Source organism: Ambystoma mexicanum, chromosome 8 (assembly GCF_040938575.1).
Source record: "Ambystoma mexicanum isolate Mex_15411 chromosome 8, UKY_AmexF1_1, whole genome shotgun sequence".
NCBI classification, from domain to species: Eukaryota; Metazoa; Chordata; class Amphibia; order Caudata; family Ambystomatidae; genus Ambystoma; species Ambystoma mexicanum.
This window is the reverse complement of record NC_090929.1, coordinates 1,081,348,203-1,081,375,436: the sequence shown is the minus strand read 5'-3', so window position 1 is coordinate 1,081,375,436 and position 27,234 is coordinate 1,081,348,203. Positions and strand designations below refer to the sequence as shown.

General features: G+C 50.3%; 1 protein-coding gene across 6 annotated transcripts in view; it reads right to left on the bottom strand.

Annotated features, from left to right (window-relative positions):
* Nucleotides 1-27,234, bottom strand: part of UBR4 (ubiquitin protein ligase E3 component n-recognin 4) — a 2,945,062-nt gene that overhangs the window by 954,244 nt on the left and 1,963,584 nt on the right. For all 6 annotated transcript variants that reach the window (XM_069611069.1, XM_069611071.1, XM_069611072.1 and 3 more), the window contains one exon: nt 13,899-13,977. In XM_069611069.1, coding sequence (XP_069467170.1) covers nt 13,899-13,977 — 79 coding nt within the window. The remainder of the gene's footprint in view (nt 1-13,898; nt 13,978-27,234) is intronic.

The window sequence follows — 27,234 nt, the reverse complement described above, 5'->3', positions numbered from 1 at the left end:
AGCACTGCTTGCCCGACCCTGGACTCCTCCCTGGAATCCCGATCGACGCAGTAGAACTTCGTGAAGGTGTGCGTCGACCTCCACGTAGCAGCCCTGCATATGTCCAGCAGGGGCACACCAGAAAGGAACGCCGTGGTAGCTGCGATCGCTCTGGTGGAATGGGCTCTCAGACGGCCAGGCAGCGGTCTGTTTGCCAACCGATGACAGTACATGATACAGCCGGAGAGCCATCTGGAAATGGAAGCCTTCGAGAGAGCCTTCCCCTGATTGACAGGTCCAAAGTTCACAAAGAGTTGTGACGTCTTCCAAAAACACTTTGTGCGGTCCACGTAGAACTTCAGCGCTCTAGCCACATCCAGCGAGTGCAAAGTTCTCTCAGCCGGCGACGAAGGCGACGGGAAGAATACAGGCAACACCAAGGGTTCGTTGAGGTGGAAGTCCGACGGTACCTTGGGCATGAAGGAGGGGTGCGTCCTGAGCACTACCCTCGTGTCGTGAAAAGTCAAGTACGGGGCCTTGCAGGAAAGGGCCTGGATCTCTCCCACCCGTCGTGCGGAGGTGACGGCCACAAGAAACGCTGTTTTCCACGACAGAAACTTCAACGGGGCCGAGTGCAGAGGCTCGAACGGAGGTCCCATGAGCTTGGTCAGCACCACGTTGAGCTCCCACGCCGGGGCCGGAGCCTTCACCGGCGGGAACGATCTGAACAGTCCCTTCATGAACTCTTTCACCAGACGATGAGACCACAAGGACGTCCGCCCCGTGGTTCTGGTGTATCGGGAGATCGCAGCAAGATGAATCTTGATGGCCGCGTGTGTCAGTCCAGCTTTGGCCAGCGTCAGCAGGTACGGCAGTACTTGGGGAGCCGTAATCCGTAGAGGGTTAATCTTCTGTGCGTGACACCAGACAGAGAACCTCTTCCATTTGTGTCCGTAGCATTTAAGAGTCGAGGACGCCCTGGCCTTTGCAAGAACCTCTCTGCAGTCGGCCGGTATGTCGTATCCTCCAAACTCTAGCGCTGCAGGAGCCAGGCCTGCAAGTTCAGCGATTTCGGGTCGTGGTGGAGGATGGCGCCTCCTTCCCTGGAGAGCAGATCCGCGTCCACCGGCAGCTTGATTGGCGGGGACGCTGACAAGTCCAGAAGGTCCGGGAACCATATCTGCCTCGGCCACGCAGGTGCGACGAGGATCATCCTGCACCGTGACCTCTTGAGCTGGTTGACGAGCCGGATTAGCAGTGGCAAAGGAGGGAACGTGTAGAGGAACAGGCCCTCCCAGGGGAACGAGAAAGCATCGCCCATGCTCCTCGCCTGGGGAAACCTGCTGGCGAACCTCCGGCACTTGGAGTTCGTCGCCGTCGCGAACAGGTCGATCTGGGGTGTGCCCCACCGTCGGAAGAGGCGATCCACCAGATCCTGCCGTAGTTCCCACTCGTGGCACGAGCGCAGCTCCCTGCTGAGTGAGTCGGCGATGGTGTTTTTTATCCCTGCCAGATGAAACGGCACCAGAAACATCCCTTGGGCGACTGCCCAATGCCACAGGTCCTGCGCCTCCTTGGACAGTGCTGGGGACCTGATTCCGCCCTGTTTCCTGATGTAAAACATGGTGGTGGTGTTGTCGGTGAAGATCCTCACCACCTTGCCCTTGAGGGACGGAAGGAAGGACCTGAGGGCCCAAAACACTGCACGGAGCTCCAGGACGTTGATATGTAAGGATTTCTCCGTCGGGAGCCAAAGGCCTCTTGCGTGCAGATTTTCGGTGTGCGCTCCCCACCCTTCCAGGGAGGCATCCGTGGTCACTGTCCCCTGGTGGGCTGGGGTCTGGAAGTCCATGCCCGCCGTCAGATGCGCGCGGGTGCCCCACCACCGGATCGCTCGTCGGAAACTCTCGTCGAGTGTGATCCTTTCCTCGAAGCTGCCCGTCGTTTGGATCCAGCGCGCGTCCAGGAACTCCTGCAACGGGCGCATCCGGAGCCTGCACATGGGAATGAGGTAGATGCAGGAAGACATCATTCCGAGGAGGGACTTGATGGACCTCACCTTGGCCGCGTCGGCCACCAACATCCGCTGCACCTTGCCCAGGATGGTCCTGGTCCTCTCCTCCGACGGGGAGGCCAGAAGGGACACTGTGTTGAGCCTCGCTGCCAGAAACAGAGCGTCTTGCGCGGGTACCAGGTGGGATTTGGCGTAGTTCACGGAGAATCCCAGGTCCGTGAGAAGTTGGACGGTCCTTGCCGTGTGAACCACGGCGAGCTCCCTTGTCTTGGCTCGGATGAGCCATTCGTCCAGGTAGGGGTAGACGTGGATCCCTTCGCGGCGCAGCTGCGCCGCCACCGGTGCGAGGCACTTGGTGAACACCCTGGGTGCCGACCGTAGTCCGAAGGGGAGGGCTTTGAACTGGTAATGACGCCCTTGGACCACAAACCTGAGGAATTTTCGGTGCCCCTTCAGGATGGGAATATGGAAGTAGGCATCCTCCAAATCCAACGACGACAGGAAGTCTCCTTCCTCCAGCTGACCGAGGACGTGCTGGAGGGTGACCATCCGGAACTTTTGCGCCTTGATGAACTTGTTCAGACGCCGCAGGTCTAGGATGGGGCGCCATCCCCCCATCTTCTTCTTCACGAGGAAGTATCTCGAGTAAACTCCGGAGCCCCGAAGCCTCTTTGGGACGAGTTTGATGGCGCCCTTCCTGAGCATCGCCTTTACCTCCAGGAGAAGTTGAGGGACATGAAGTTCTTTCCTGGCCACGGGGGGGACGCGCGGACACTTTCTTTGAAACTCGAGCGCGTGGCCCCGGGCCAAGGCGTCCAGCACCCAACGGTCGGTGGAGATGGACTCCCACACGCTGACGAAGCTCGCCAGCCGGCCTCCCACCGGGGTGCTTCGGTGGGGGCCCGACCCCACGGCCGGTTCAATACTGCTTCGACGAGGCTTTGCCGCCTTGTCCTTGGCGACGACGGCGGGGTCCGCCAGACTTGCCTCGTCCTCTGTAGGCCTCCTGAGACGACGAGCGGGCCGCTTGACGGTAGGAGGAGAAACCGCCGCCGGAACCTTTGGAGGCGCCCTTGCCTCTGCTGCTCCGAAAGGGCGTCCGTCGTTGTTGCAGAACTCCAAGGGCCCGGGCCGTCTCGGTGTCCGCTTTAATGGCCTGAAGGGAATCGTCCACTGTTTTCCCAAACAGGTTGTTCCCATCGAAGGGCATGTCCAGGACTCTGGTCTGAACGTCTTGACGGAAGTCCGTAGCCTTGAGCCATCCACGCCGCCTAAGGCAAACGCTGTTGCCCAACTGGCGGAACCCAGTGTCGGCGATGTCCGTCGCAACGGTAATGGCGTGGTCCGAAGCCACCTCACCTTCCTGCAGGATCTCCAGGGCCTCTGCCCTCTTGTCGTCCGGCAAGAAGTCCAGCAGGGGAGCCAGTTTGTACCAGAGCTCCCTGTCGTATCGGGCCACGATAGCCAAGGCGTTGGCAGCTTTAATCGTCGTCGCTGCAGATGAGATGACTCTGCGTCCCATAGCGTCCAATTTCTTTCCCTGGCCGTCCGGTGGGGAAGTCGATGTGGAGGCCGCACCCCCCCCGCTTTTTTCCTGGCCGCCGCGGAGACGACGGAGTCCGGGGTAGGCTGTGCCCGGAGGCACAGGGGGGCCGTGTCCGGGACCCGGTACTTTTTCTCGTACCGGTCTCTTCTAGCTGGCGTCGTGGAAGGGTTCTTGAGGAGGGTGAGACCCTCATCCCAAATGTCGTCCAATAGAGGCACTGCGAGGAGCGTCTTCCTCTTGGCCTCGCGCCGCTGATAAAGGAAACCTTCCTTCTTCTCCTCAGGGCAGAGTTGGAAAAGCTCAGATGCCCTGGCGATCATGGAGTGGAACGATCCAATCTCGTCGGGCGGAGAAGCCCTGGTGGGAGGCGACGACGGTACATCCTCGTCGTATACCTCGTCGTCCGTACCCGTCGCTGCCGTGTCAGTCCCCGTATCATCCCCTCGGGTGGACGGGGAGGAGGGCTGGAAGGGGCGCGACGGCTGAAAAGGAGGAGGAGGATCCTTCTTTTCTTGGTAGGGGGAACCCCAGAAGGTCCCGGTTCTGGGTCCCCCGACGGGAGAGGTTCCGTCGGCAACGGTAGTCTCGTCCTTATCTCTGAGCATAAGGACTGTATAGCCAACAAAATGGCCGCCGAGCTGTCTCGCGGCGCTGGCAGAGGGGAATCCGACGGGCGATCAGGGGCCCCGTCGGTACCCTCGACGATGTCGTCGTCACCTGCGTCGGGATCCATCCCGACGGGCCGGTCTTCTTCCACGCCGTGGCTTAAGACTTCGACCAGCTCCTCCTCCGAGGTTGAGGCCGAATCTACGACGACGCCCTGCCCCCCGTTTTTCTTCCCCACGGGGGTCCTATCGATGGGCACAAAAGAGGACTCCCTCCGAGGTGGCAGGGAGACTCTGAGCCCCTAGGTCGCCACCACTGGTGTAGCCTCCACAGGCTGAGCCAGGGCCGCCGCGACAGTTTCGATAGAGGGCTTGGCCGGATGGATTAAGGCCTTCACCACCTTAGCTGCGCTCACCGCCTTATCCTGGAGGGGGGGGGGGACACTGCCTCGCTCCCCCTCCGCCTTTGAGCTCGACCGGGGCCTCTCCAGGAGCTTCGCCGGGTGCTCGGCCTTCCTCTTACCCGACCCAGAGCTTTGGCTCGTGGTTGATGGTGCCGGGGAGGGTGCGCCCAGCCTGGCGCCCGTAGAGCCCGACCGTTCGGCGCTCCCGGTGCCAGCGGACTCGCGGTGCTTGGCCTTATGTTGGACCCCCGTCGCCTGGGCATCCTCAAAGGTCTTAGAAGACCGCTCGGATTTCTTCCTCTTCTTCTCGCCGGACGGGCTCTTCCCTTCCAGCCAGTTGGCGAGACGTTGATGGCGGTCCTTCATGGTCCGCTCCGACATGTTGCCGCAAAACGCACAGTCCTTCTCCACGTGCATCTTGTCCTCATGTAGGCAGTAAAGACAAAAAGAGTGTTCGTCCTCCTTGAAGACGTTCTGCAGCTGGCATCCAGGGCAGACCCTGAACAGCTTTCCGGGCGTCGAGCTTCCCTTCTCCTGGGCCATGACTGGGCCTGAGAAACTTCTGGAGTCCTCCAAAAGCGTAGCTCGACGAAATCTTCACCCTTGAGGGGCGCAGACGAATCCGACACGGGTCCCCGTTGATCGGATGGAGAGTCGGTGGAGCTTGAGGCTCTTTTGACCGAAAAAATGAAGTTTTTGAGAAAAAGCGTGAAAAAAATAGCACTAACGCTCGAGAGCAATAGCACAAGGATCCCAACACATGAACGTGCGGTAAAAATCTGAAGATGGCTGCCAGAGGCGGTGCTTAGGTAGAGGGCAGTCATTGGCTGTGGTCAGTATGACGCAGAGACCAGTGATTGGTTATTACTACGAAAGACAGATCAGAAACGAAACTGATACTGGTTTTTTCTTTACCGAGGATTCCCAGCCTGACGACGGGGAATATTCATGAGCATGTGAATCCATGCCAGACCCCATGCTGGAGAAACATAAAAAGTAACACTCAATCTGCTACCACCAGCCCCTCCTTTACACCTCAAAAAAGTAACAAAAACGTTGCTGTAGAAAAGACAAAAGGGATATACTGTACCCCTGCATCATTTCACTGAAAGGTGATCTCTGCTGCAGTAAATCATTCAAGGAATCTTGCAAAGGGGACAGAGTCCCCCTGCACTGGGGACCATGTGAGCTGGCCAGTGCCTCTGTGATAGGCAAGTTAAGCAAAGAAAGTACAGCAAAACAACTATGGTTCAAGCTACTGCAAATATCTTGGGGTTCGACTGCTAAAGAAAGCAAAATGAAAAATGTCCTAACAATAATGCAAGATATCTTTCAGCCGCATATCACTAGGGACATTTTTTTGTTACAAAATGAACAACAATGTGTTTCACACAGACACGCTCGTTCAAGGCGAGGTATGAACAAAACAAAATGAAAAAAAGGTCAAATTACCTGTAATTCCAGATATGACTGTGGGTAGTATTAGTTATTTCTTTCTTTTTGCACACCTTGAGAAAGTACATATTTGTGGGAAACCTGTTAGTGCTCATTTTACTTTAATGAAATCTTTCACCTCGTGACATGCAGCTGAGTGATTGCTTCCATTACCGGATAGTGTTTGTGTTATTGCTGCAGGACACTTCTCTGGTGAGCACCAAGGCTCCGCCATCCAATAACAGTGTTCTCTTTTTACCAACACAAACACAGCGTTTCCCTGCAGACCCTTAGAACGGCATTGGTGCAATACAGATCTATGTGATCACTGCACAACAATCCTGAAGCCCAAAATACCGTTTTTTCTTATACCATATAAAATGCATGGTAAACCATACATATTCAGGAGGTGGGGGGGAGAGACTCCAGCTCCCACTTACACCCCTCCACATGGTGTTATTCACTTAAATCACCCCCCGAATACATAGGCAGTGAAATGGAGCTGTCGAAATTCAGCATTTTGTGTTTGCAGCAATGGGCTGCGATATTTTGGGGCGATACCTACAATATTAAGCATGGCAAATTAGGGGTGTGTGGCCAGAAGCGATGGCGTGAGGACTCGATGTACCAGTGTTCTGGCAGTAAGCCCCTGATTAAATGATGCCATATTAATTTCCAGCCTCAACAGAATGAGGTACTACCTGAAACCAGACGGGAAAGCGAGGGAAGAGATTGTAAAGGTTCCCTCTAGGGTAAAGCAATTAAAAGCGACTTCAAAGGAACGACCGAAAGTCGCAAGATAGTGCACAGAAAGCGATGAACAAGTTACTTACCAACTGTAACGTTCTTTCGACTGGATGTTCCTCCCACATATTCCTCATCCTAGATATCTTGTCTCCCAGCTTTGCTGCTTCAGAAAAAACATTTTCACCAGAGGGCGCCGTGCTCGAAGCCACAGAATCATAGTCCCTCGAGGGCCGCCGTCGAGCTTTGACGTCAGCCGCAGTATAAAGGGCGCAAGCCGCGCCCGTTAGCTCAGTTCTGTTTTTACTATGTTAATGGTTGCATCAGTTGATAAGGTTTTCAAAGACCTTGCAGGGGTAGGTTGGGAGGGTTGATGATGAATACGTGGAAGGAATATCTAGTCGAAAGAACGTTACAGTTGGTAAGTAACTTGTTCTTCCAATCAATTGTGTCCTCCCACGTATTGCTCATCTTAGATAGGCTCCCAAAGCAGTAAGAATTTGGAGGAGGGAGTACCAGATATTTCAATCATGCATTGAATGAAGGATGGCTTTTGCAAAGAGGCCTCCTTGATAAGATGTAGAGTCCAAGCAGTAATGTTTTACAAAAGTGTGCATTTATGAACAGGTGTCCGACGCACAAATATCCTGCACCGTAACACCCCTCTGAAGAGCCGTGGAAGTTGCCATGCCCCAGGTTGAATTAGTCCCAGCCAATTTGTAGCACTCTGAAATTGGCAGAATTATCCATCTGGATAGAGTCTGTTTAGACACTCCAAGGCCTAATTTGTGTCCAGTATATCCAAAAAGCAGTTGGTCACTTTGTCGAAAATTCGCTAGTCTAGAAATATAGAAACTGAGAGCCTTTTTGGGTCTAGTTTGTGCAATCTCTCCTCCTCTTTACTTGCATGTGGAGGAGGGTAAAAAGAGGGTAAGGTAATTTTCTGTGACAGGTGTAAATCGGAGACTATTTTAGGTAAGGAGGATGGTTTGACCTTAAGAATGACCTTGTTCTTATGGAAAATGGTGTAAGGAGGCTTACAAGAGAGCGCCTGCAACTCGCTGACCCTGAGGCTGATGTTATAGCCACTAACAAAATTGTTTTCAAACTGAGGAGCCTTAACTGGCAAGAATGTAAAGGCTCAAAAGGGGCACACATGAGAAATTTTAAAACTAAATTCAAATCCCAGATGGGTACCTGAAAAGGTGTTGGAGGGTACACATTTGTTTGTCTTTTTAGAAACTGGGAAACTAAGGGCATTTTAAAATAAGAAACCTCTTCAGAGGAGCGCTTGAAAATAGATAGCGCTGCCAAGTATCCTTTTATAGTGCCAACTTGGAGCCCCAAATTGGCCAAATATAAAAAGGAAGAGTACTACAAGAGTATTACATAAGAATGGATACACATTTTTACCCCTGCACCAGTTACTGAACTTGTTCCGATGACACCGATACAAGGATTTCGTTGCTTGCCTTCTGGCTGAAAGCAAAATCTCCATTATGTCATTCGGGAGGTCCCAAACCTTCTATCTCAGCCTCTCAGAAGCCATGCGTGAAGACAGAGTTTTGACCTCTGGATGGAGAACCTGTCCTTCCCCTTGCGAAAGGAGATCCTCTCTTTGCGGAAGACGAATTGGAGGGCAGATGGACATGTCCAGAAGGTCCGGGTACCACGTTCTCATGGCCCAATCCGGGGCAATTAGGATCATGGTTTTCCTGAACTTTCTTAACCTCCTGATTACATAAGTAATCACGGGGACTGGAGGAAACAGGTGCAGGAGTGGAAATTCCCAGTCAACTACAAACGCGACCCCTAGAGCTCCTCTTGGGGAAATTCCCTTGAGCAGTACTGATCACATTTCCTGTTGACACTGGTCGTGAACAGATCCTCTTGAGGGGTTCCCCAAAGGGTGAAGATCTCTTGAAGCACTTCCTGAGCTAGTTCCCACTCGTGGGATACTGTGCTCTGCCTGCTCAGAGCGCCCACTGCGGTGTTCTGCTCTCTGGCTAGGTGGTCTGCTGACAGAGATTCCTTCTTGCATTGCCCAGAACCAGAGCTGCATTGCCCCTATGCACAGTGGTAGTGACCCTACGCCTCCTCTCTTGAGGTAGTACATGGCCACTGTGTTGTCCGTTATAATCCGGACATTCTTCCCCCATACAAAGGCCTTCAGCGCTAGTCAGATTGCCCTCAGCTCTAAAAGGTTGTGTAGTTTGGACTCCCATGGAGACCAATGACCACTGATTGTCAGATCGTTGGTGTGAGCTCCCCACCCTGTGAGAGAGGCGTCCGTCACTACTGTTATCTCCAGCGATGGTTGCCAAAAAGATTCTCCCTTGAGAATATTGTCCTTGCAAGCCCACCATAGCAGATCTTGAGCCACTCTGGTCGGGACTTGCAGAAGATCTGACATATTCCCCGAGAATTGGGACCATTGAGTCCTGAGGGCCCATTGAAGGGATCTCATTCTCAATCTGGTCTCTGGCACCAGAAAAATGCAGGATGCCATGAGGTCGAGCAACTTCAGAAAATCGAAGGCCGACAGATGTTGGGCGTTCTGAAAGTTTGTTACCATCTGAAGAATGTGGTGAGCTCTCTCCTCGGGAGGCGAGGCTTTGCCCGAGTATCCAGGACTGCTCTGATGAATTGGAGACTCTGGCGTGGAATCATTTGTGACTTCCTGTAACTGAGGGAGAAGCCCAGTCTGTGAAAGACGTGGCAGTACATGGTCAGATGTTTCTGGGCTCGTTCGGGTAAATTCGCCCTGATTAACCAGTCGTCCAGGTAAGGGTAGACATGAATTCCCCCACTCATGAGACTCGCTGTCACAACAGGCATCGGCTTGATGAAAACCCTTGTGGCGGAGCTTAGCCCAAAAGGCAGAACTCAAAACTGATAGTGAGAACCGCCAACCGCGAACCTCAGGTACTTTGTGCTTGAAATGGATCGGCACATGAAAGTAAGCATCCTGAAGGTCCAATGAAACCAGCCAGTCCTGAAGTTGAACAGCCTGAAGGATCTGAGAAAGGGTCACCATCTTGAACTTGTCATTCCTGAGGAATTTGTTCAAATTTCTTAAGTCCAAGATGGGTCTCAATCCTCCGTCCTTCTTGGGACTGAGAAAATAAGGGGAGTACCAACCCCTGTTCCTCTCCGCTACAAGTAAATGCTCTATTGCACTTTTCTCTAGCAGGACTAAAATCTCCTGCACAATGAGCGGGTCTGGAATTTCAATAGAATTGGTTCCCGGTGGAGGATCTTGAGGTCTTTGTCGAAAAGGAAGGCAGTAACAATAGGTCACTATCTCTAGCGGCCAGGCATCTGATGTAATGCCCCGACATTCGCTCAGATACCGAGTGATCATTGGGCTGAGAGCCAATATTGCATGGGGCGCATGCGCAGACGAGCGTGAGGAACTAGGAAGACACAGGAAGTCATCATCCTAAGCAGCAGCATGGCCTTGCGTACGGTTACCTGGTGACTGGCTGCATAGTGAGGGATCTGGAACAGCATGTTTTGGACCCTCTCGTTGGAGGGGAAGACGAGCCTGTCTTCTGTTTGAATTAGAGCCCCCAGAAACTGTTCGACTTGGCTGGTGGTTAAACTGGACTTCTTTTCGTTGATAGAGAATCTCAGGTTGAAGATGAGAGCTACAGTCTTCTGGGTATTTGTATGGCATGTTCCGTACAAATCCCCTGTTATGAGCCAGTCGTCACGGTAGGTATAGACCGGGATGGACTGCCTGCGCAGGTGAGCCTCACCTACCTTTATGAACACTCTTGGGTCTGAGGCAATGCCAAAGGGGAGAACCTTGAACTGATAGTAGGTGTCCTCTATTATGAACCTGGGGTACTTTCTGTGCGCTGGCAACACTGGAATATGAAAGTATATATCTTTCATGTCCAACGTGGCCATGTAATCCCCCTGCTGCAGCAGTGAGATTAACTCCTGAAGAGTTGTCGTCCTGAACTTTTGAGGTTTGACTAACTTATTTGCAGGTTTAAAACAGGGTGCATGGTGAGATCCTTTTTGAATGGGAGGACTGCAATGACGCCCTTTTCTATCCTTCCAGCAGGATGCGCATGTGCTCTGGCGACAGGCGTCTGCTTCTTGGTGGGTGGTAGTGAGGCCGTCGGAGGAACTCAATACAGTGCCCATGGGCAACGGTCTTTAGTACCTACTGATGTGATGTGATCCCCTCCTAAACATGGATAAATGATGATCGGCGATGCCTGACCGGGGAGGCATGGAAGGGGACCCGTACTGGTGAGTCACTTGGACGTGGAGGCTGGGGAGCCTCTGAAAGCAGAGTTTCTACCTCTGCTCTTGTCCCTACGAGAGCCTCTTTTTGCTGATAATGGAAATTGTCAGAGAAGGCCTGTCCAGAAGAGTGAGGGGTGACTTGGGGTGAGCAGGAGACCTATTGGCCACAAAAGGACCGGTGGGTGTTAGTGCTCCCGTGCTGGTGAAAAGGTTTAGCCGAAATCTGACTAAGTGACTTTAAAGTTTCGTGCTACTTTTTTGCCGTTTCCAGGGTTTCGTCGACCGTCTTTCCGGGTAGGTTGGATTGCTCCACAGGCTTGTTAATTAAGGAGGCTTGTGTTTCGGGTTTGAACTCAGAGTTCTTCTACCAGGTATGCCACTTCAGTAGGGTTCCCTGGGAAAGGGTGCGCCCTGCGCTTTCCGCCGAGTACAGAGTTATTCAGGATATTCTGGGTAACTTGTCTGCCTTCAGCCACGACCGCCAGCAGGCATGATCGGGTAGGCTCTAGAACTTCCTGAAGGACATTGTGTACTAGGCCCCACTGAACATCACTATAGCTCGCAAGGAGCGTGGTGTTAGAAATCCTTGGCGAGTAAGCTGCAGAGGTGGTAGCACATTTACCAAGGGAGTAATGTTTTTTACAATCCTTGTCTGGAGGGGATTCTACGGAGGACAGTGGTACCTCTGCCTGCTTGCGAGGGGTTGTTACGACCAAGGAGTCCGGTGTGGCGTAGCCCCTAATGTAGAGGGGATCAGATGGGCCGGGCAAAACTGGGATAAACTGCCCATATAAGGGTAGGGGACACTAAGGAAGGAGCCAGGTGTCTTCAAATGGTATTTAATAAGGAAATGGCTTGGCTAAACAGAGCTTTGCCCTTGAAGATGTCCTCCACAAATGCCAAGTCAGGGGTGGCTTCGTGCTTGGCAATTTTAAAACAGTTGGCTAACCTTTTTAAGAGGAGTTAAACAGCATTTGGTCGTCAACTGGCGACAAATCTCTTTTCAGAGGAGGAGTGGAAGGATCCAGACAGATGATGTCTGGGTAAGTGTTATGTGGCTGTGTGTGCCACGAACCCTGGTCATCCTCATGATCACAGTCTGAGACTTGATAGAAGGGTCTTGGTCATGAAGGTCAAAACCTCTATAAGCAACATCCTGACCTAGGTCCTCGGGGTCGTCCCCAAAGAGATTAATGTGCTGTTCCTGTGGTTCCTCCAAAGATGGAAACTATGCACCGGGGGATGGAAGTTTCTGAGATTTAGAGGGGATGGGGCATGAGTGCACTTCCCTATGTCTCTTCAAGGCATCGTCATACTAGTCTGAAAAGTTGATGAACTCGGCCAGCCTAGCCATACACTCTGCAAACCTCTGCCGGTCCATTCTGAAGAAGCTGAAGGGTCAGGGGTGGGAATGGCTGCAAAGAAGGTGTGCAGCCTTTTGCAAGGCCTTAGAAAGAAGCACCATCAACGGCGTAGAGGATTTCGATGTGCCTGTAGAAGCTGCTGCAGTCAGCGACGCCACCGGGGTGTTTGAGTGCCTTTGTACGACAGGTCAACGGTAGTGGGAGTTTTAAGCCAACCGCCCGTTCCAGAGGAAGCTTCATGCACACTTGCATGCTGTGGGTACGGTTGCGTGGAGAGTGCCGAACGCAAGGTTCGGAAGGCACCGAAGTATTCAGTGGGCCTACAGGCGTTGAGGTCTTCTAAGACGAACCTGTTGAAGAGGCCTTATGGGTTGTGTGCTTAGGTACACGTGGTGTGTGGGTGCCCTTGTCGCCGGGGTGTGACTTCCCCATAGCAGTGCCGACGGCGTGCCTATCGGGGCGGGGGACGGGCAAATGGGAGCAGAAAGGTCGATGGCTTCCTAATCGGAGTCATGGCTGCCGACAGATTCCTCATCTGAAGCACTGGCGGTTTTCGGCCTGCATAGCGTAGGACGCCCACCGCTTAGTCCGCCTGTCTTTCAGCCTCTTAGGCTGAAAAAGTTACAGGCCTTACACGAGTGCTTGTCGTGGTCACGAGGAAGACACCTGTTGCATTGGCGATGGGTGTCTTTCCAGGGAAATTTGCAGTTACAAGACGGATCGAACTTAAAAGGAGTCCTCTACATAGCAGAGGTTAGCAGCAGCCAGACAAAGAGGAACGGAGTGGGAGAAAGAAATACATTCTCAGAAAGAAGAAGAAAACGGGCTACCACTCTCCCTATTGTAAAGGCCAGGCCTTAAGGACAAGGCCACACACCCATCAGTCACCGAGCATTTGTAGATGTAGATGTTGCCGAGCGGGAAACCCATGATGCAGCCATCGAGATGATGCTCGAAGATGAATGAACCATCGCAGACCGTGGGATTAAACAACGAAGCAATATGAATCTCGTTCGAGCTCCACATAATCGACCAACTAGGTTGGCTTAAGAAGAAAAATCTGGTAGGACCTCGACACGTCACGCCCATGTCGACGTCCCTTTCGATCTTGATGTAATACTCTGCGATTACCACTAGATGTCTGACTATATGCACAGCATGTGACTAAGCAGATCCACAAGCATCTGAATACACAAATGTTTACTCTTGTACTTTACGTGGTGGAAAAGATTTCATGAAATGACGTGAAAAAAAACACAATAAGTAAAATAACTGATTACATGACATTGAACTACCGCCTGCTATCTCATTGAGTAGAAGGCACCATACACCCCTAATCCCACTGTGCAAAAAAGGATGCAAGCTCCATTCTCCCTCATACCATTGTCTGCAGGAGGAACGAGCAACATACTACCCCTTCACCCTTGATTCAACCAACAAAATCCAAAATGCAAAATATATGTTTGTATTAATGGAGAAGAGATTGTGGGTAAAGAGGGCTGTAGAGGTAGATGGTGATAGTGCAAAATGTAGTAGCAAACTCACTTTCATCTTTAATACAGAACTTCTGCCAGTTTGCTGTACGCTGAGAGGCAATCTCTGCACAGGCCTTCAGGTGCTCCATCTGCAAAACAAACGCATGTGAATGGTTGCTCTCGCTGTTTCTGGGCAACAAAACTTATTCTGTGCTCCACACGCTAGAAACATCCCAGATGAAGGTCAAACCCAAGAAACCCCATGTCATGGGACAAATCTATTAACGTTTACATTACATGATCATCCCCAGCAGTCAGACGAAGAAGGGCAAGTGTTATATTAAGTTTCAAAGTCTAGACATTTTCTTTTGAGCCTTTCTGTGTGGTTTTTCTTATAGTGGGACCCCAAAGTTTGGCTATTCTGCCTATGGAACAAGTAACTTACCTGTTACTCCTGTTCTCCAGCATGGTCTGGCATGGATTCACATGCTCATGAATATTCCCTGTCATCAGGCTGGGAATCCTCAGTAAAAAAGAAAGCAGTTTTGCTTTAGACTGAAAACTGCTAGTCTCCTCTATAACCAATCATTGCACTCTGGGACATATTGCCCTCATCCAAAGACAGTTCTCTCTCTAAGCTCCACACCCGGTGGCCATCTTCAGATTTGGTAGAGAACGTGAAGTGGCAGTATGAACAAAGAAGAGCCACAGACGGGAAGGAGGGGAGGTTTGTATGTGAATCCATGCCAGTGCCATGCTGGAGAACAGGAGTTACAGGTAAGCAACGTATTCCTTCTCCAGCATGGGGTCTGGCATGCATTGACATGCTCATGAATATGATTACACAGCAGTACATATACACAACCACGGGAGGTGGCAAAGCTGAACAGAAGCAATACACTTACCCCTGGAACAGACTCGCCTCAAGAATACAGGTTGCATAGCACTTCTTGGCCGACTTGGGACTCCTCAGTGGATACCTGTCGATGCAGTAGAATCTCGTGAAGGTGTGGGTGGACCTCCACATAGCGGTACAACATCCTTTCGTCGCGGGATGTTTTTTCGCAGGGTTTTTTACCGCAAATATTTTTTTCAAAAAAACCCATCACATTTTTTTAGAAAAATGGGTGGTTTGGGGAATATTTGCAGGGGGGGTAGGGGGGCGAGGCTCCCAAAAATAATGTTAAAAATATGGTGGGTAAAAATTTTTTTTTTAAAAAATACAAAAATCACAGTAAAAAACCCTGCGGAAAAACATCCTGCATGAAATGACATGGAACCCACATAGCAGCCCTGCAGATGTCGAGCAGGGGAAAACCAGAGAGAAAAGCGGTTGTTACTGCGATGACTCTGGTGGAATGGGCTCTCATCCGGCCTGGAAGAGGTCTGTTGTCCAAACGGTGACAGTGCATGATACAGCGAGAGAAACACCTGGAAATGGAAGCCTTAGACAAGGCCTTCCCATGTCCCACTGGTCCAATGGTCCAAAATTGACAAACAATTGAAATGTCTTCCAAAAATCCTTCGTTCATGCCACATAAAACTTCAAGGCACAAGCAACATTCAGCAAATGCAATGCCCTTTCAGCAGGCGTAGAAGGGTTTCAGAAAGAAAACTGACAAAACCAAAGGCTTGTTGACATGGAACTCTGAATGAACTTTAGGCATAAAGGTGGGGTCGGTCCACAGCACCACCATCGTAGTGTGGAAGGACAAGTACGGCTGCTTGCAAGAGAGGGCCTGGATCTTCCCGACCCGCCTGGCCAAGATAGTGGGCACTAGGAAAGCAGTCTTTAACAAGAGAAACTTCAGAGGGGCCTGATGCATCGGTTCTAATGGAGGCACCATGAGCTTAGACACAACCACGTTGAGCTCCCATGCCGGAGCGGGATCCTTCACTGGTGGGAAAGTCCTGAAGAGCGCTTTGAAGAACTCCTTGATGAGCCTGTGCGACCACAAAGAGGGCTGCCTGGGGGTACCGGGATATGCCAGCTAGATGCACTTTGATAGAAGTATGAGCCGTGCTCGCCTTGGCCAGCAAAAGCAGGTACGGGAGAAGCTGCAGAGCTGTGATTCGCAGAGATGTAATCTTCTGAGTCCTGCACCACACTGAATCGTTTCAATGTACAGCCATAACAAGACAGTGGAGAGGAAGCTCTGGCTTTGGCCAGGATCTTCTTGCATTCCAGCAGCAGGGAATAATGCCTACCCACACTCTAGGGCTGAAGGAGCCGGGCCGTGAGGCTCAAAGATACTGGGTCGTGGTGTAGTATTCTTCCATTTTCTCTGGAGAGAAGATTGGGAAATGGAGGCAGGCGGACAGACAACCACTGCCAGACATAGCAGGTCTGGGTACCTGATCTGCCGTTGCCACGCTAGAGCAAAAAGGACCACTCTGCAATGGCAACGTCAGTGTGTTGATCACACGTAGCAGGAGTGGAATTGGCGTGAAGGCGTACAGGGAGAGCCCGTCCCACGGGAAAGAGAAGGCATCCCTCAGCCTCCTCAGCTGAGGATACCTGCTGGTGAACCGCTGGCACTAGGAGTTGGCCGCCGTCATGAAGAGGTTGATCTGGGGTTGACCCCACTTGAAGAAGAGACGGGACACGCGCACTTGTGGCAGGACCGCAGTTCCCTGCTGACCAAGTCTGCAATGGTTCTTGGTTCCTGTCACATGAAATGAGAGCAGGAACATGTCCTGTAGGATGGCCCACTGCCACAGTGCCTGGGCTTCCAGGAAGAGCAGGTACCGCCCTGCTTGCGGATGCAGAACATGGTGCGGTTGTCCATGAAGATCCGCTCCAACTTTCTCCCGCAGCTGAGGTTGGAATGATTGGAGTGCCCAGAAGACTGCACAAAGCTCACTGACGTTTCTATGGAGGTCTTTCCCCTCTGGGAGCCATAGGCTTCTGGTGTGCGTCTGTCCGGTGTGACTCGCCCCACCCTTCCAGGGAGGCATACGTGGTGACCGTGGCCTGGTACTGTGGGGTTTGAAAGGGAGCTTCTTGCATGAGATGTGGGTGTATTCCTCACCATCGTAGAGCTTGTCGGAAATCTTGGGTGAGGGCGAGATTGTCCGTCCCAAGTGCCCATGACCTGCAGCCACCTTGAGTCGAGAAACTCTTAAAGAGGCCTCAACTGGAGCCTGCAAAAGAGAACGAGGTGGATGCCCAATAGCAACTTCATGAAGTGTACTGTTGCGGATTGCGCAGAAGACGGGCACTGCACATTCCCCAAGGTGGCCATCACCTTCTCCTGGGAGGGCGTAGCCAAACATACGACTATGTAGAGACGGCGGCCATGCAGGACTTGGGATAATTGATGGAGAATCTGAGCCCTTATTGAGGTGTCGTAAGTCTAGGATCGGCTGCCACCCTCCTGACTTTTTCCATACCAGAAAGTATCTGGAGTACACTTCATGGACCCTAGAGCCTCTGAGGGACAGGATCTATTGCCCCTTTCCTTAAAATGGCTTGAGCCTCCTGCAATACTGTGTGTTGGACAGGTGCTGCGGTCATATCACATCCGTGTACTCTCACATGACTAGTGAGTTACTGCTGCACTGCCCTGCCTCTGCACTGCTTGGATAGGAGATACCCCATTTAAGTGTGCCCTCCTAGAGGATGAATGCTCCTGAGTCAATACTGTGCCAACACAGGTGACATGCCGATGCCTGTCTCAGTGGCCATGGCTGGACAAGCAGTCAAATAAAAGTTGAACCAAGTGTGCAAAATGAACCTGTGGATTGCAGGGAGCCTGATGGACAGAATTCTCTGCCGTTGTGGTGCAATTCATCTGAGGATGTATCATCAGCCAGGCACCATGCAGGGCTGCTAATGAACATGGACACCCAGAAGAGCGTCCACAGCAGAAAAAGCTCTGTTGGCACATTGTGTGCGTCACAGTCCTTGTAGGATGTGCGTAGCCTGGGTCTGTCTGCAAGTACCAAGGGGACGGAACACAGGACCCTTACACGCTCATCTGTAAGCCCAACAAAGGTAACTATGCCTATGTGTGAACTCTACACACACCCTGAGTGACAGAGGAGGTTGTTCAGCAAAAAGTGGCATGACTTCTCATACACACAACAGGAGTACATTCCAGATTGTAGTGCTTCCAGACCTCCATAGCTGGCCAGCCACCTGGACCTCCCATGCACGCACCATATCCACCAGACAACCAGGCACAGTGTGTGGACAACTAACAATTCAAAGGACCACGATGGGTACAGGTGGCCCATGGCCCTTGCCACTTGACAAGGATCACTCCAATTCACACCCTGTGGCATAGCCCCAGCTGGCCAAAAACAGGGATAGATGAGTTGGCAGTGAGTCCCATGTTAGGGGTAGCCAAAGACCAAATGAATGTGAGCTTTGCAGGTCTGGGGTACCTCCCTGGGCAAGCAGAGTGTACTGCTGGTCACACTATAGCCGGCAAGCCACACAGTCCCATGCATGAGCCCTCCAGCGAGGCGATCATGCACAGCATGGCCATGGAAGTGGGTGAAGATGTCGCATGACACCTTCTTGGGCACTTATACATCCAATTACATGTAGCAAAATGCACACATCAGTTTGAACAGAAAACATGCAACACATACAGGCACTCATTGTTGAGGTACAAGCAACTATGCTGTTGGCCAGAGCACAAACAAATCTCATGCATTGGTCTGACAGTACATACTGCAGTCCCAGAGAGGTAGATGCTGTGACATGTCCAGACAGACATACACATGTGTCAGTCTGAGCTGCTGAGTGAGGATGCTGCAATGCTTAATAGCTAGTGTGTGATCCATGAAGTTTGTGTGTATGTCCCTCGCAGGCCCCCACTCAATCTCAATCTGTCCGCCATACCAATATGAGTACAGGCAGTCATCAACTCGCATTGCATGTGCACTAGTGCACCAAATCACAATGAAATGTCAGTGCACAGGCCCATGCTTGGCCACATCCTGTCTGCTTTTCCCTCTGTCCGATTGGCCTGTATCCTTGGTCACATCTCCAGGAAACACCCCTTCTTCACCGGCCATCACAGGGTAGCCTTGCCCAGGCAGTCATCGGCTAAGGGCCAAAGGCAAAGGGCAGCTGCCCAAAAGAAGCAGCTCCAGTCAATGTCCACTGGTGTTCACCTGCAAAGCATGCCACTGTGGGAGTACAGCAATTACTGTATTCCAGTAGAGCACTACCAGTCTTATTAACCTGCATAACATACCACACCCTTGTTAGTCAGTTGGTAATGTGTTTCTGATCATCTATCTCACATGAGGGTGTTTCAGCTTTGTAATTACTAAATTTAGGTACAACTCCCATTGCTCAGGTAACCCAAAGTTGGGTGTTTATGCATGCACTGTTGATACTCCACTTCACCAGGTACTATTGTGTCTCGAAAGTAGGTGTCTCCCCCACTACTTAGTTATCTGAAATTTAGGTGCCCCTGCATGTACCGTTGAATCTCAAATTGAGGCGTTTCTCCCACTGCTTGGGTATCCCAATGTTAGGTGTTCCACCACGTACTGTTGAGTCTCAAGTTGAGGTGTTTCCCCCCCACTGCTAAATCTCCAATTTGGGCATTTCTGCATGTACTGTTGAATCTCAAATGTATGCGTTTACTCCCTCTGCTTAGGTGTCCCAATATTCTGTGTTCCACTATGTACTGTTGATTCTCAAATGTAGACATTTCTCCCACTGCTCAATTGTCTGAAATCTGGGCTGTTTGCCATTTACTGCTTTGTCACGGACGTGGGCGTTTCTCCCGCTGCTCTAGTGTCTTGGGTCTGGGTGGTTTACCATTTGCTGCTGTGCCTCAGAATTGGGTGTGTCTGCCACTGCTCAAGTTCTCAAACCTAGGGAGTTATCAATTTGCGACACCAGCCAATCGCTTTGGATCTAGGAAAGCGACATCGAAGATGAACTCCATCCGAGTTTAAGGTATGTACAAACCGCACCAGGCATGTGGACACATGCCGCAGGCATGGCTCCCATCCAGACACTCTAGAATGTAGCTATGGCTACAACAAATACGGTCTAACTGCACGCATAGCTGTCCGCACTGTAAGGAAGGCATGGTATCAAACAGTGAAGACAGACACAAGTGATCACAGTTCAAGGGTGTTTATTGAACTTCAACAGGTTGGTTGAACGCCCATCTAAACCTAATTCTAAGGATGGGAGCAAGCTACAACCATCACATAATAAATAACGCAGTCCTAGTGGAGTCTCTGTAAAAATAAAAGGGCCTATATTAATAAACATATTGCCAATCCTTAAATACAAATGGTGTGGGATAACAATGTATGCAAAAGAAAAGTGTTCAAGAAAGAATATGTCAGTATAGTTGTGCAGTTGGCTTCCCTTCCCCACGTTTTCTGCATGGAACAAGGCGGCACGTTCGAGCATCACACACAATCTGCCTTCTTGATACGCTCACCTGGTATCCACAGGGACGCCACCCAGCCGGGCTACTCGCTGGTATGCTTCTCAGCTTTGCCCAGATGTGGTCTGCGGGGAAGGTTTTGCCTGAAAATACAGGAGGACTGTGTTCAAGACTGACCGACCTGGGTAACTATCCTCCATCCACCCCCGTATAATTTCAGCCCCTCTGGGGCCCTCTCCTCACCTTGTGGTAGAGTTAGGCGTACTCTCCGTCCTGCCTTCTTTGCAGGGGCACATTGTCTTTCATGGGCGTGTGTGGTCCAGTTACTTCACTGACGCCGGCCCGTTTGATATTGTTCAGGTAGGTCTTATTGCTGTTCTTCAGTTTTGTGCTATCCGGGATGCCTTTCTTTGTTTAAAATGTCTCTTTTTTCTCCCTTAGGTATGCGGAGCTTCAGCGCGGCGAACTGGCTTGGTTGAGCCCCGCTGGTAAATGATGGCGCATTAAGAGCGCTATGATGCGGTAAGTAAGCGCTATGCGCAGCGCTGCAAAGTCTTGCCTTTGCTAACCTGTGTTTTCCTTCCTTGTAGGTCGCGGTGTTCTTCAGCGCGAGTGGAATGTCCGGAGTGGTGCCAGCCGTGAGGAGACCAGCCAGGTAAGCCTTTTGTAAATTGCAAACTGCTCAAATGTCTCTACTGCTTTCTTTAATGTTGCCTCTATCTTCCTCTTTCAGGTCGTTCTGTCCGGGAGGCGTGCAGATTCGAGGAAGCTGTTCTCAGTAGCTGCGAGTGGTTAAAGATGAAGACTGCAGGCAAAATGCTGCTGCTAATGATGTTCCATTTGTCTCCTTGCAGATTCTGCTTCTACGAGGGAATAGCTGGACACAGTGAGCGTCACGCTGCAAGCTGCAAAGTAACGCGAAGCGTGTTGTCTTGCTCGGTGTGGTTTAAATAGCCCCAACAAAATAGTCCAGGTAAAGTAGTCCCTAGGCTGCCACACCCAAAACACTAGACCGCAGAGCTTGGTTCCTATGAACCAAGCTATGTGGATGCCTCCATGTTGGCTGACAACACAATACGTAGTTCCCAAGCACATGTTTCTCATGGTGTATGAGCCTGGCGCCAGGAGTGGCCAAAAGGGTTTTGGAAAAGGATGCCAGGCTCTAGAGGCCTGAGTCCTGACTCCACCTGGCCAATGGGTTTGCCAGAGGGGGTTTTGGGCGAGGGTCGTGACACTTCTGTAAGAAAAGGCTTGGTATCATCAATGTCATTTATGCTGAGTTGTAATCCTTCTGTAATGCGCCCAGATACCTCTGGGTTCGGTGCACTATATAAATCAATAAAACAAACAATGAAGACCAACACAAATATAAGACAGTTCAAGGGTGTTTATTGAATTTTAGTGGGTTGGTTAAGCACCTATCTAAACATAAATGGAAGGATGGGAACAAGCTACAACCATCAAATAATAATACTGCAGTCCTAGTCGGGTCTGTCAAATAAAAAAGGGCCTATGCTAATAAACCCATTGTCAATCCTTACTTCTAAACACAAAATGTTGTCAGACAGTAGTGTATGCAAAAAAGAAAGTGTTCAAGAAACAATATGTCAGGACAGTTGAGCAGTTGGCCTCCCTTCCCAACGCTTTCAACACATGACAAGGCAGCACGCTCGAGCCTCATGCACACTCTGGCTTCCTCGGCATGATGACACAGTTCAGTGGTTTACCTGGCCTCACACCACTCTGGCAAAGTCTTTAAGAAACAAAAAAAAAAGGATTTTCAAAAATAAATGTCTCTTGTGAAAACACAGGCTTCCGCTGCCTTGAAACAAAGTTCACTTTGCTTGTCAAAGTTCACTTTGCTTGTCAATCACAGGCTTTCTTTGTCAGACTACAGACTTCCTCCGACTTGAAAAAGAAGTTCACTTTACTTGTAAAAACAGACAGTATTGCCTTCTTTCCCAGTGACTGCTGGTTCTTCCAGTTCCTTTTGTTACTCGTACAGTTCAATATCTCAGTATCAGGACCTTCTGTGCTAAAGTATCTTTGCCATTCAAAGTTTCCTACTGCAGAGGGTCTGATGTAGCAAACAAAACAAAAGTTCCTTCCATTTGTCAAGACTCTCACATTCAAAAGTTCACGATTGGTCTCCCTCACCTGGGCTCGGACCATGGATCCCCCTCGTCCGGGCTCAGATCCCTTTTTGACTCCAGAATCGAAGACTTTGTAATGTGCGCAGGATTTTGGATGACCCGTTGCAGGGGAAGTTCGATTAACAATTCTTTACAACAAAACTTTTACTTCTGCCACTTCTCAGCTGGATACCTTACAGAGACCTTCCATTGGGCACACACGCGCTGCCGGACCACTCGGTCTCAGAGCCGTTGCTCTTTTGGACTAAAAGTCCCAGGATGCACATTCACAGTTGTGTTCCCTCTTCATCAATCACAGGCACCTTTGGGATTTACACAAAGTTCTTGACACAACAGGTTATCCCGCCTTAGCTTCTCCCGAATCACAGGGTCTCTCCCATCCTTTACCCTCAGGAATGAAGTATTAGCGGGTCCTCAATAGGGATTCACTTGAGGTCAGGGTGCCAGCAATTGCCCCCAACTACCTGGGTTTCTGGAACTCACCCAAGGAGCAAGTACTGATTTAAACACTCCCAGAAAAGAGACTGAGTTTTGGCTCACTGGGACCTGGTTCCCCTGCCAAAATGTAGCACCCTTTGTACTCACAGGCTTCAGTGTCTTGCCAGTCCGTTCCCCTTCTGGCTTCCCACGGTTCTCCCAGCTGCTGACTTCTCCTTCTGGTCTTCACGGTTCCTTCAGCATCCCCTGGTCGCCAGCTAGAGGTAATTGGAGTCAGGTGTGAGTAGTTGTCCCTCTTTGCTTGACTCTGCCTGACCACATTATCGGGAAAACATGCAGACTACACATAGGAATCGATTGCCCATTGATTCCTATAGGTAATCCTTATGACTCCCATTGGCCTCCTCTTCGTCCCAGTAGTTGGACTACGAGAATGGAAGTAGGGATTGTAGGTTTTTCCAGAGATCATGGAAAACCCATGTAGGTTTTTGTGAGCATGAAGGGGGTAAATGTACTGTGGTGGGTGAATGGATTTTCTGTGGGGTTCTTGTGATTTTATAGATGGTTTAAAATGTCCCTGGTCGTTTTCTCCTTTTTCTTATAGAAAGGTACTGGGGTATGATGGGACTCTGCTGACAATATCCCAGGACACCAGAGGGGATGTCGGGTAGGGGTGTATCAGAATGGGAGAAATACCATGTCTCACCCGAGGGCGTGTCTCTCATGGTCCCCAAGGACCCCCTGCCCAGGTGATCCTCGCTCGCTCGTCTGCCCCCAGGGTTGGGATCCAATACCCAATGTATTGTGGATCTGATCCAACAAGCTCATTAGGGGTGTAAAAATAGGTCTAGTTCACCATAAATTGTCCCTCTATGCGGATGACCTGTTTAAGCATAACTCAGCCGGGACGCTACAGCATACGGTCTCCTCATTGGAATTGTTTAGAAGCGTCTCTTGGGTTTAAAATAAATGACTCTAAACCTCATATTTACCTCGCACTTAGTTAGACTTGTGAAAGATATCATGCGCCACACTTAGATGGAATTATGAATGCTAGCATGTGCCACACTTAGTTGGAATCCTGAACATTAGCATGAGTTGCATCTAGACAGGATCATGAAGGTTATCAAGCGCCACACCTAGATGGAATTGTGAATATCAGCATATGCCGCATTTAGATAAACCGTGAATGTTAACATGTGCCGTAACATGGATATCTAGCACATGACTTCTAAGCAACGATGCCAATAACCAACCCTCTAACAATTTCACGCCTCTGCATACACCTCTCAAACTCTAAACAAAACAGCCACAACCCTGTAACTGTCACGCTCACCTGGTCTCCACGGGGGCGTAGCACGTAGTCGTATGACCGGTATCTGTACTGGCGCAGTTTTGATGGTATGATGGTGTCATCTCCTCTGTTATCTCCCAAGGAGGCGTTAGCCTGCAACGTTGAAGCAAGATGTTAGCTAATGAGTGGGTTGGATTGGTCCCACTTCCTGCAACCCCTGATGCCCGACTCCTCTCCTGCTCACCTTTGAGTTTGGTGAGGTTGGCTCTCTGTCCTGCTTGACCTTCAGCAGGGGCGCAGTAGGCTCAGTCTTTCTCTGGGCACAGTTACTTCACTGTTCCGGAGTGTCTGTTGCTGTGTTTCGGGAATGCTTGGATTAATCAGGTAAGTCTCTATCCCAATGACAGTTTGGTATAGATGCTCATAGTCTTATTGTTCCAAGGTTTAAACGGGTTTTGTTTTTCTTGCAGACTCGGTTTCGTACGGAGGGTTAGAAGATGAATTGACTCTCCTAGGATGCTGAACTGGTTGCCTCCAGGTGAGTATTAGCGCGGATGAGTGGCGCTGGATGGCTGAACAATAGTTCGTTTTTGTATTGTGCTGCTGTTTTCTGTTCCCTTTTTGCAGGCGTGGCGCAGCCCCAAGATAAAGAATGGAAGAACCGCTCCGAAGTCCCGGAGGGATGCAGAATCCCGGGTGAGTATTGGAAGTCTGCGCAGAAGTCCTTTCCCAACAGGGGCGGCGGTCGAAAGACCAGCTGGAGACGAGACCAATGGACGGAATTGCAGGTAAGGCTTTTGTCGCTGTAGTAACACCTGTTCTTCTCCTTTTCTTCTTCCAGGCACTGATGGATGGAACTCTCAGACGGGCGTGGCTGTAGAAACTCAAGAACAGAGCAGACACAGTGAGCGTTACGCTGCAGGAGTGCAGAATAACGAGAAGCGTGTTCTGCCTGCAGGGTGTGGCTTAAATAGACTTGCAAGTAGTTCCAGGTAAAGTAGTCCCTTTACCACACTCTGTCTCTCAGGAAAAGTAGTCCATCTGCCACACCCTGGATATACAGAAGGCTCAGCCTCACTGGGCAGATTAAGTAGTTCCATAAGTTCAGCCCATTTCATGAGCCTGGTGCCAACGGCTGAGTCCATGAGGCTCTGGGGCACTTCCCTGGGGCCTGACAAGTCCTTCTGGGTGACAGGGACTGGGGTGGGCTCAACAGTTCCAGGGGTTTCGGAGCACGCACCATAACAATAAAACACAAACCGCACAAACTTCACTACACTGCAACAACAACAAAAAAACACAGACAGACTGGCACAACAGCACACGACGGCTATCGAATTAAAAGCACCCTAAGCCCAATGAATGGTGCTAACCGTGTTGAGGCTGCCAACAGCACATAACTGCTCTCTTGCACTATTCCCACTAACTCACCCCCTCTTCCCTTTTCAGATCCGCCAGAGTGCCAGGGGACCACTCCGGTGGTGACAGTGCGTGGTACAAATATCCTTTAACATTAACATATTCTAAATATAAGGGAACCAAAGTCACATCCCAAGAAGCACAATTCGACTTTCAATGGAGCCAAGATTCACTAAAATATTTAGGGATTCATCTTACTAAGGCCCACTCACTCTTGTTCCACTATAATATCCCTCCCCTTTGAAAACAGCTCAAAGAGGATTTGGTGAGATGGACCCACAAGGAGATCTCATGGCTGAGGAAAAAGATGGCAGTAAAGATTGCCTTTCTGCCTAGAATCCTCCATGTAATCCAGGCGCTTCCCCTGATTATCCCAAAGAAGATTATGTGAGCATTGCAGGCACATGTCTTTCAGTTCATTTGGGTCAAAAAAGCCCACAAGATTTCTCGATGTACCATGCTAGCTACCAAAGGTTCCTAGTTATAGTTTCGACAGTCAGTTTTGAATGCCAATAGTTCCGACACAAAAGTGCAGAAAAAAATAGTTTTGATTTTTGGGGGGGCGTCCCCCCCCTAACCGCTTTTTAAAAAAATGAAAAACACTTCTTTTACAATACGAAATTAAAAAAAATCTTTAAAAAAAAAATCACAACTTTTTTTCCAGCACTTTTGTGTCGAAACTTTTGCCATTCTAAACTATTGTTTTGAAACTTTGACTGGACACCTACCAAGATCAATGGTGGGCTGAGAGCTTCTGACCTGGAAAGTTATTACGCAGCCCAACTCTCTCCTTTCCTTCATTAGAGCTCCTAAGGTGATCAGAAGCATTGGGTAGGGATTGAGAGAGTGGGATTTATTTATTTATTTAATTGGGTATTTATAATGTGCCTATCCAGCAAAAGGTGTTTCAAGGCACAATTGGTGGGATTGAGGGCGCTGTTGCAGGAATGGACAGATGCTACCCCAGTTCAGTGTTGCACGTTACCAAGACCTCATTGATGATCTGGGATAGGGCAAATAGGAGATACAACATATCCACAATGCCCTTCCCACTCACCCCAGTACTACATAACACAGCCTTACCGCCACACCTTAAACCCAGGTCCTTTTTCACAGTGGTCAGTAATGGGGACTGAAGAGAATATGTCCGCTTTTTGCAGATGGGCGGGAGTTCTTCCAAGAACGCAACCTGTCCTTTCTCCTTCCAGACATGGAGAAATACGCTTATATTCAACTGCAGCATTGGCTTGGTAGACCCAAAAAGACAAAGGGAGGGAGCAGTGAAACTACTAAATTAGATATTTTTCTTGGGGACGCTCGGAAAATATCCCATTCTCAATGTGAAAGGCTTTGGGCCCCCTCATAACCATATGGACAGATGGGAAGCTGATATCGGCACTCATATAGACGTTTTGGCATGGTTCAATATTTGGATCAGAGCTTCCAAATCGCCCCGATGTGTTCAGCTGAGGGAAAATAGCTACCAAACTTTAGGCCTTTGGTATCTCACCCCTGAGCACCTCCATAATATGTACCCAGCTACACCCGGAGGCTGGTGATGTTGGCAGGCTTTGGGTTTGTTCCTTCTTATTTGGTGGTCCTGTCGCCTAATCCAGCAATATCAGAAGGACATACTATCACATATTAAGAGAATCACGGTGGTGGAAATGCTGTAAGGAAGGCATGGTATCACAGTAAAACAGACATACCTGACCACAGTAAAATGGTGTT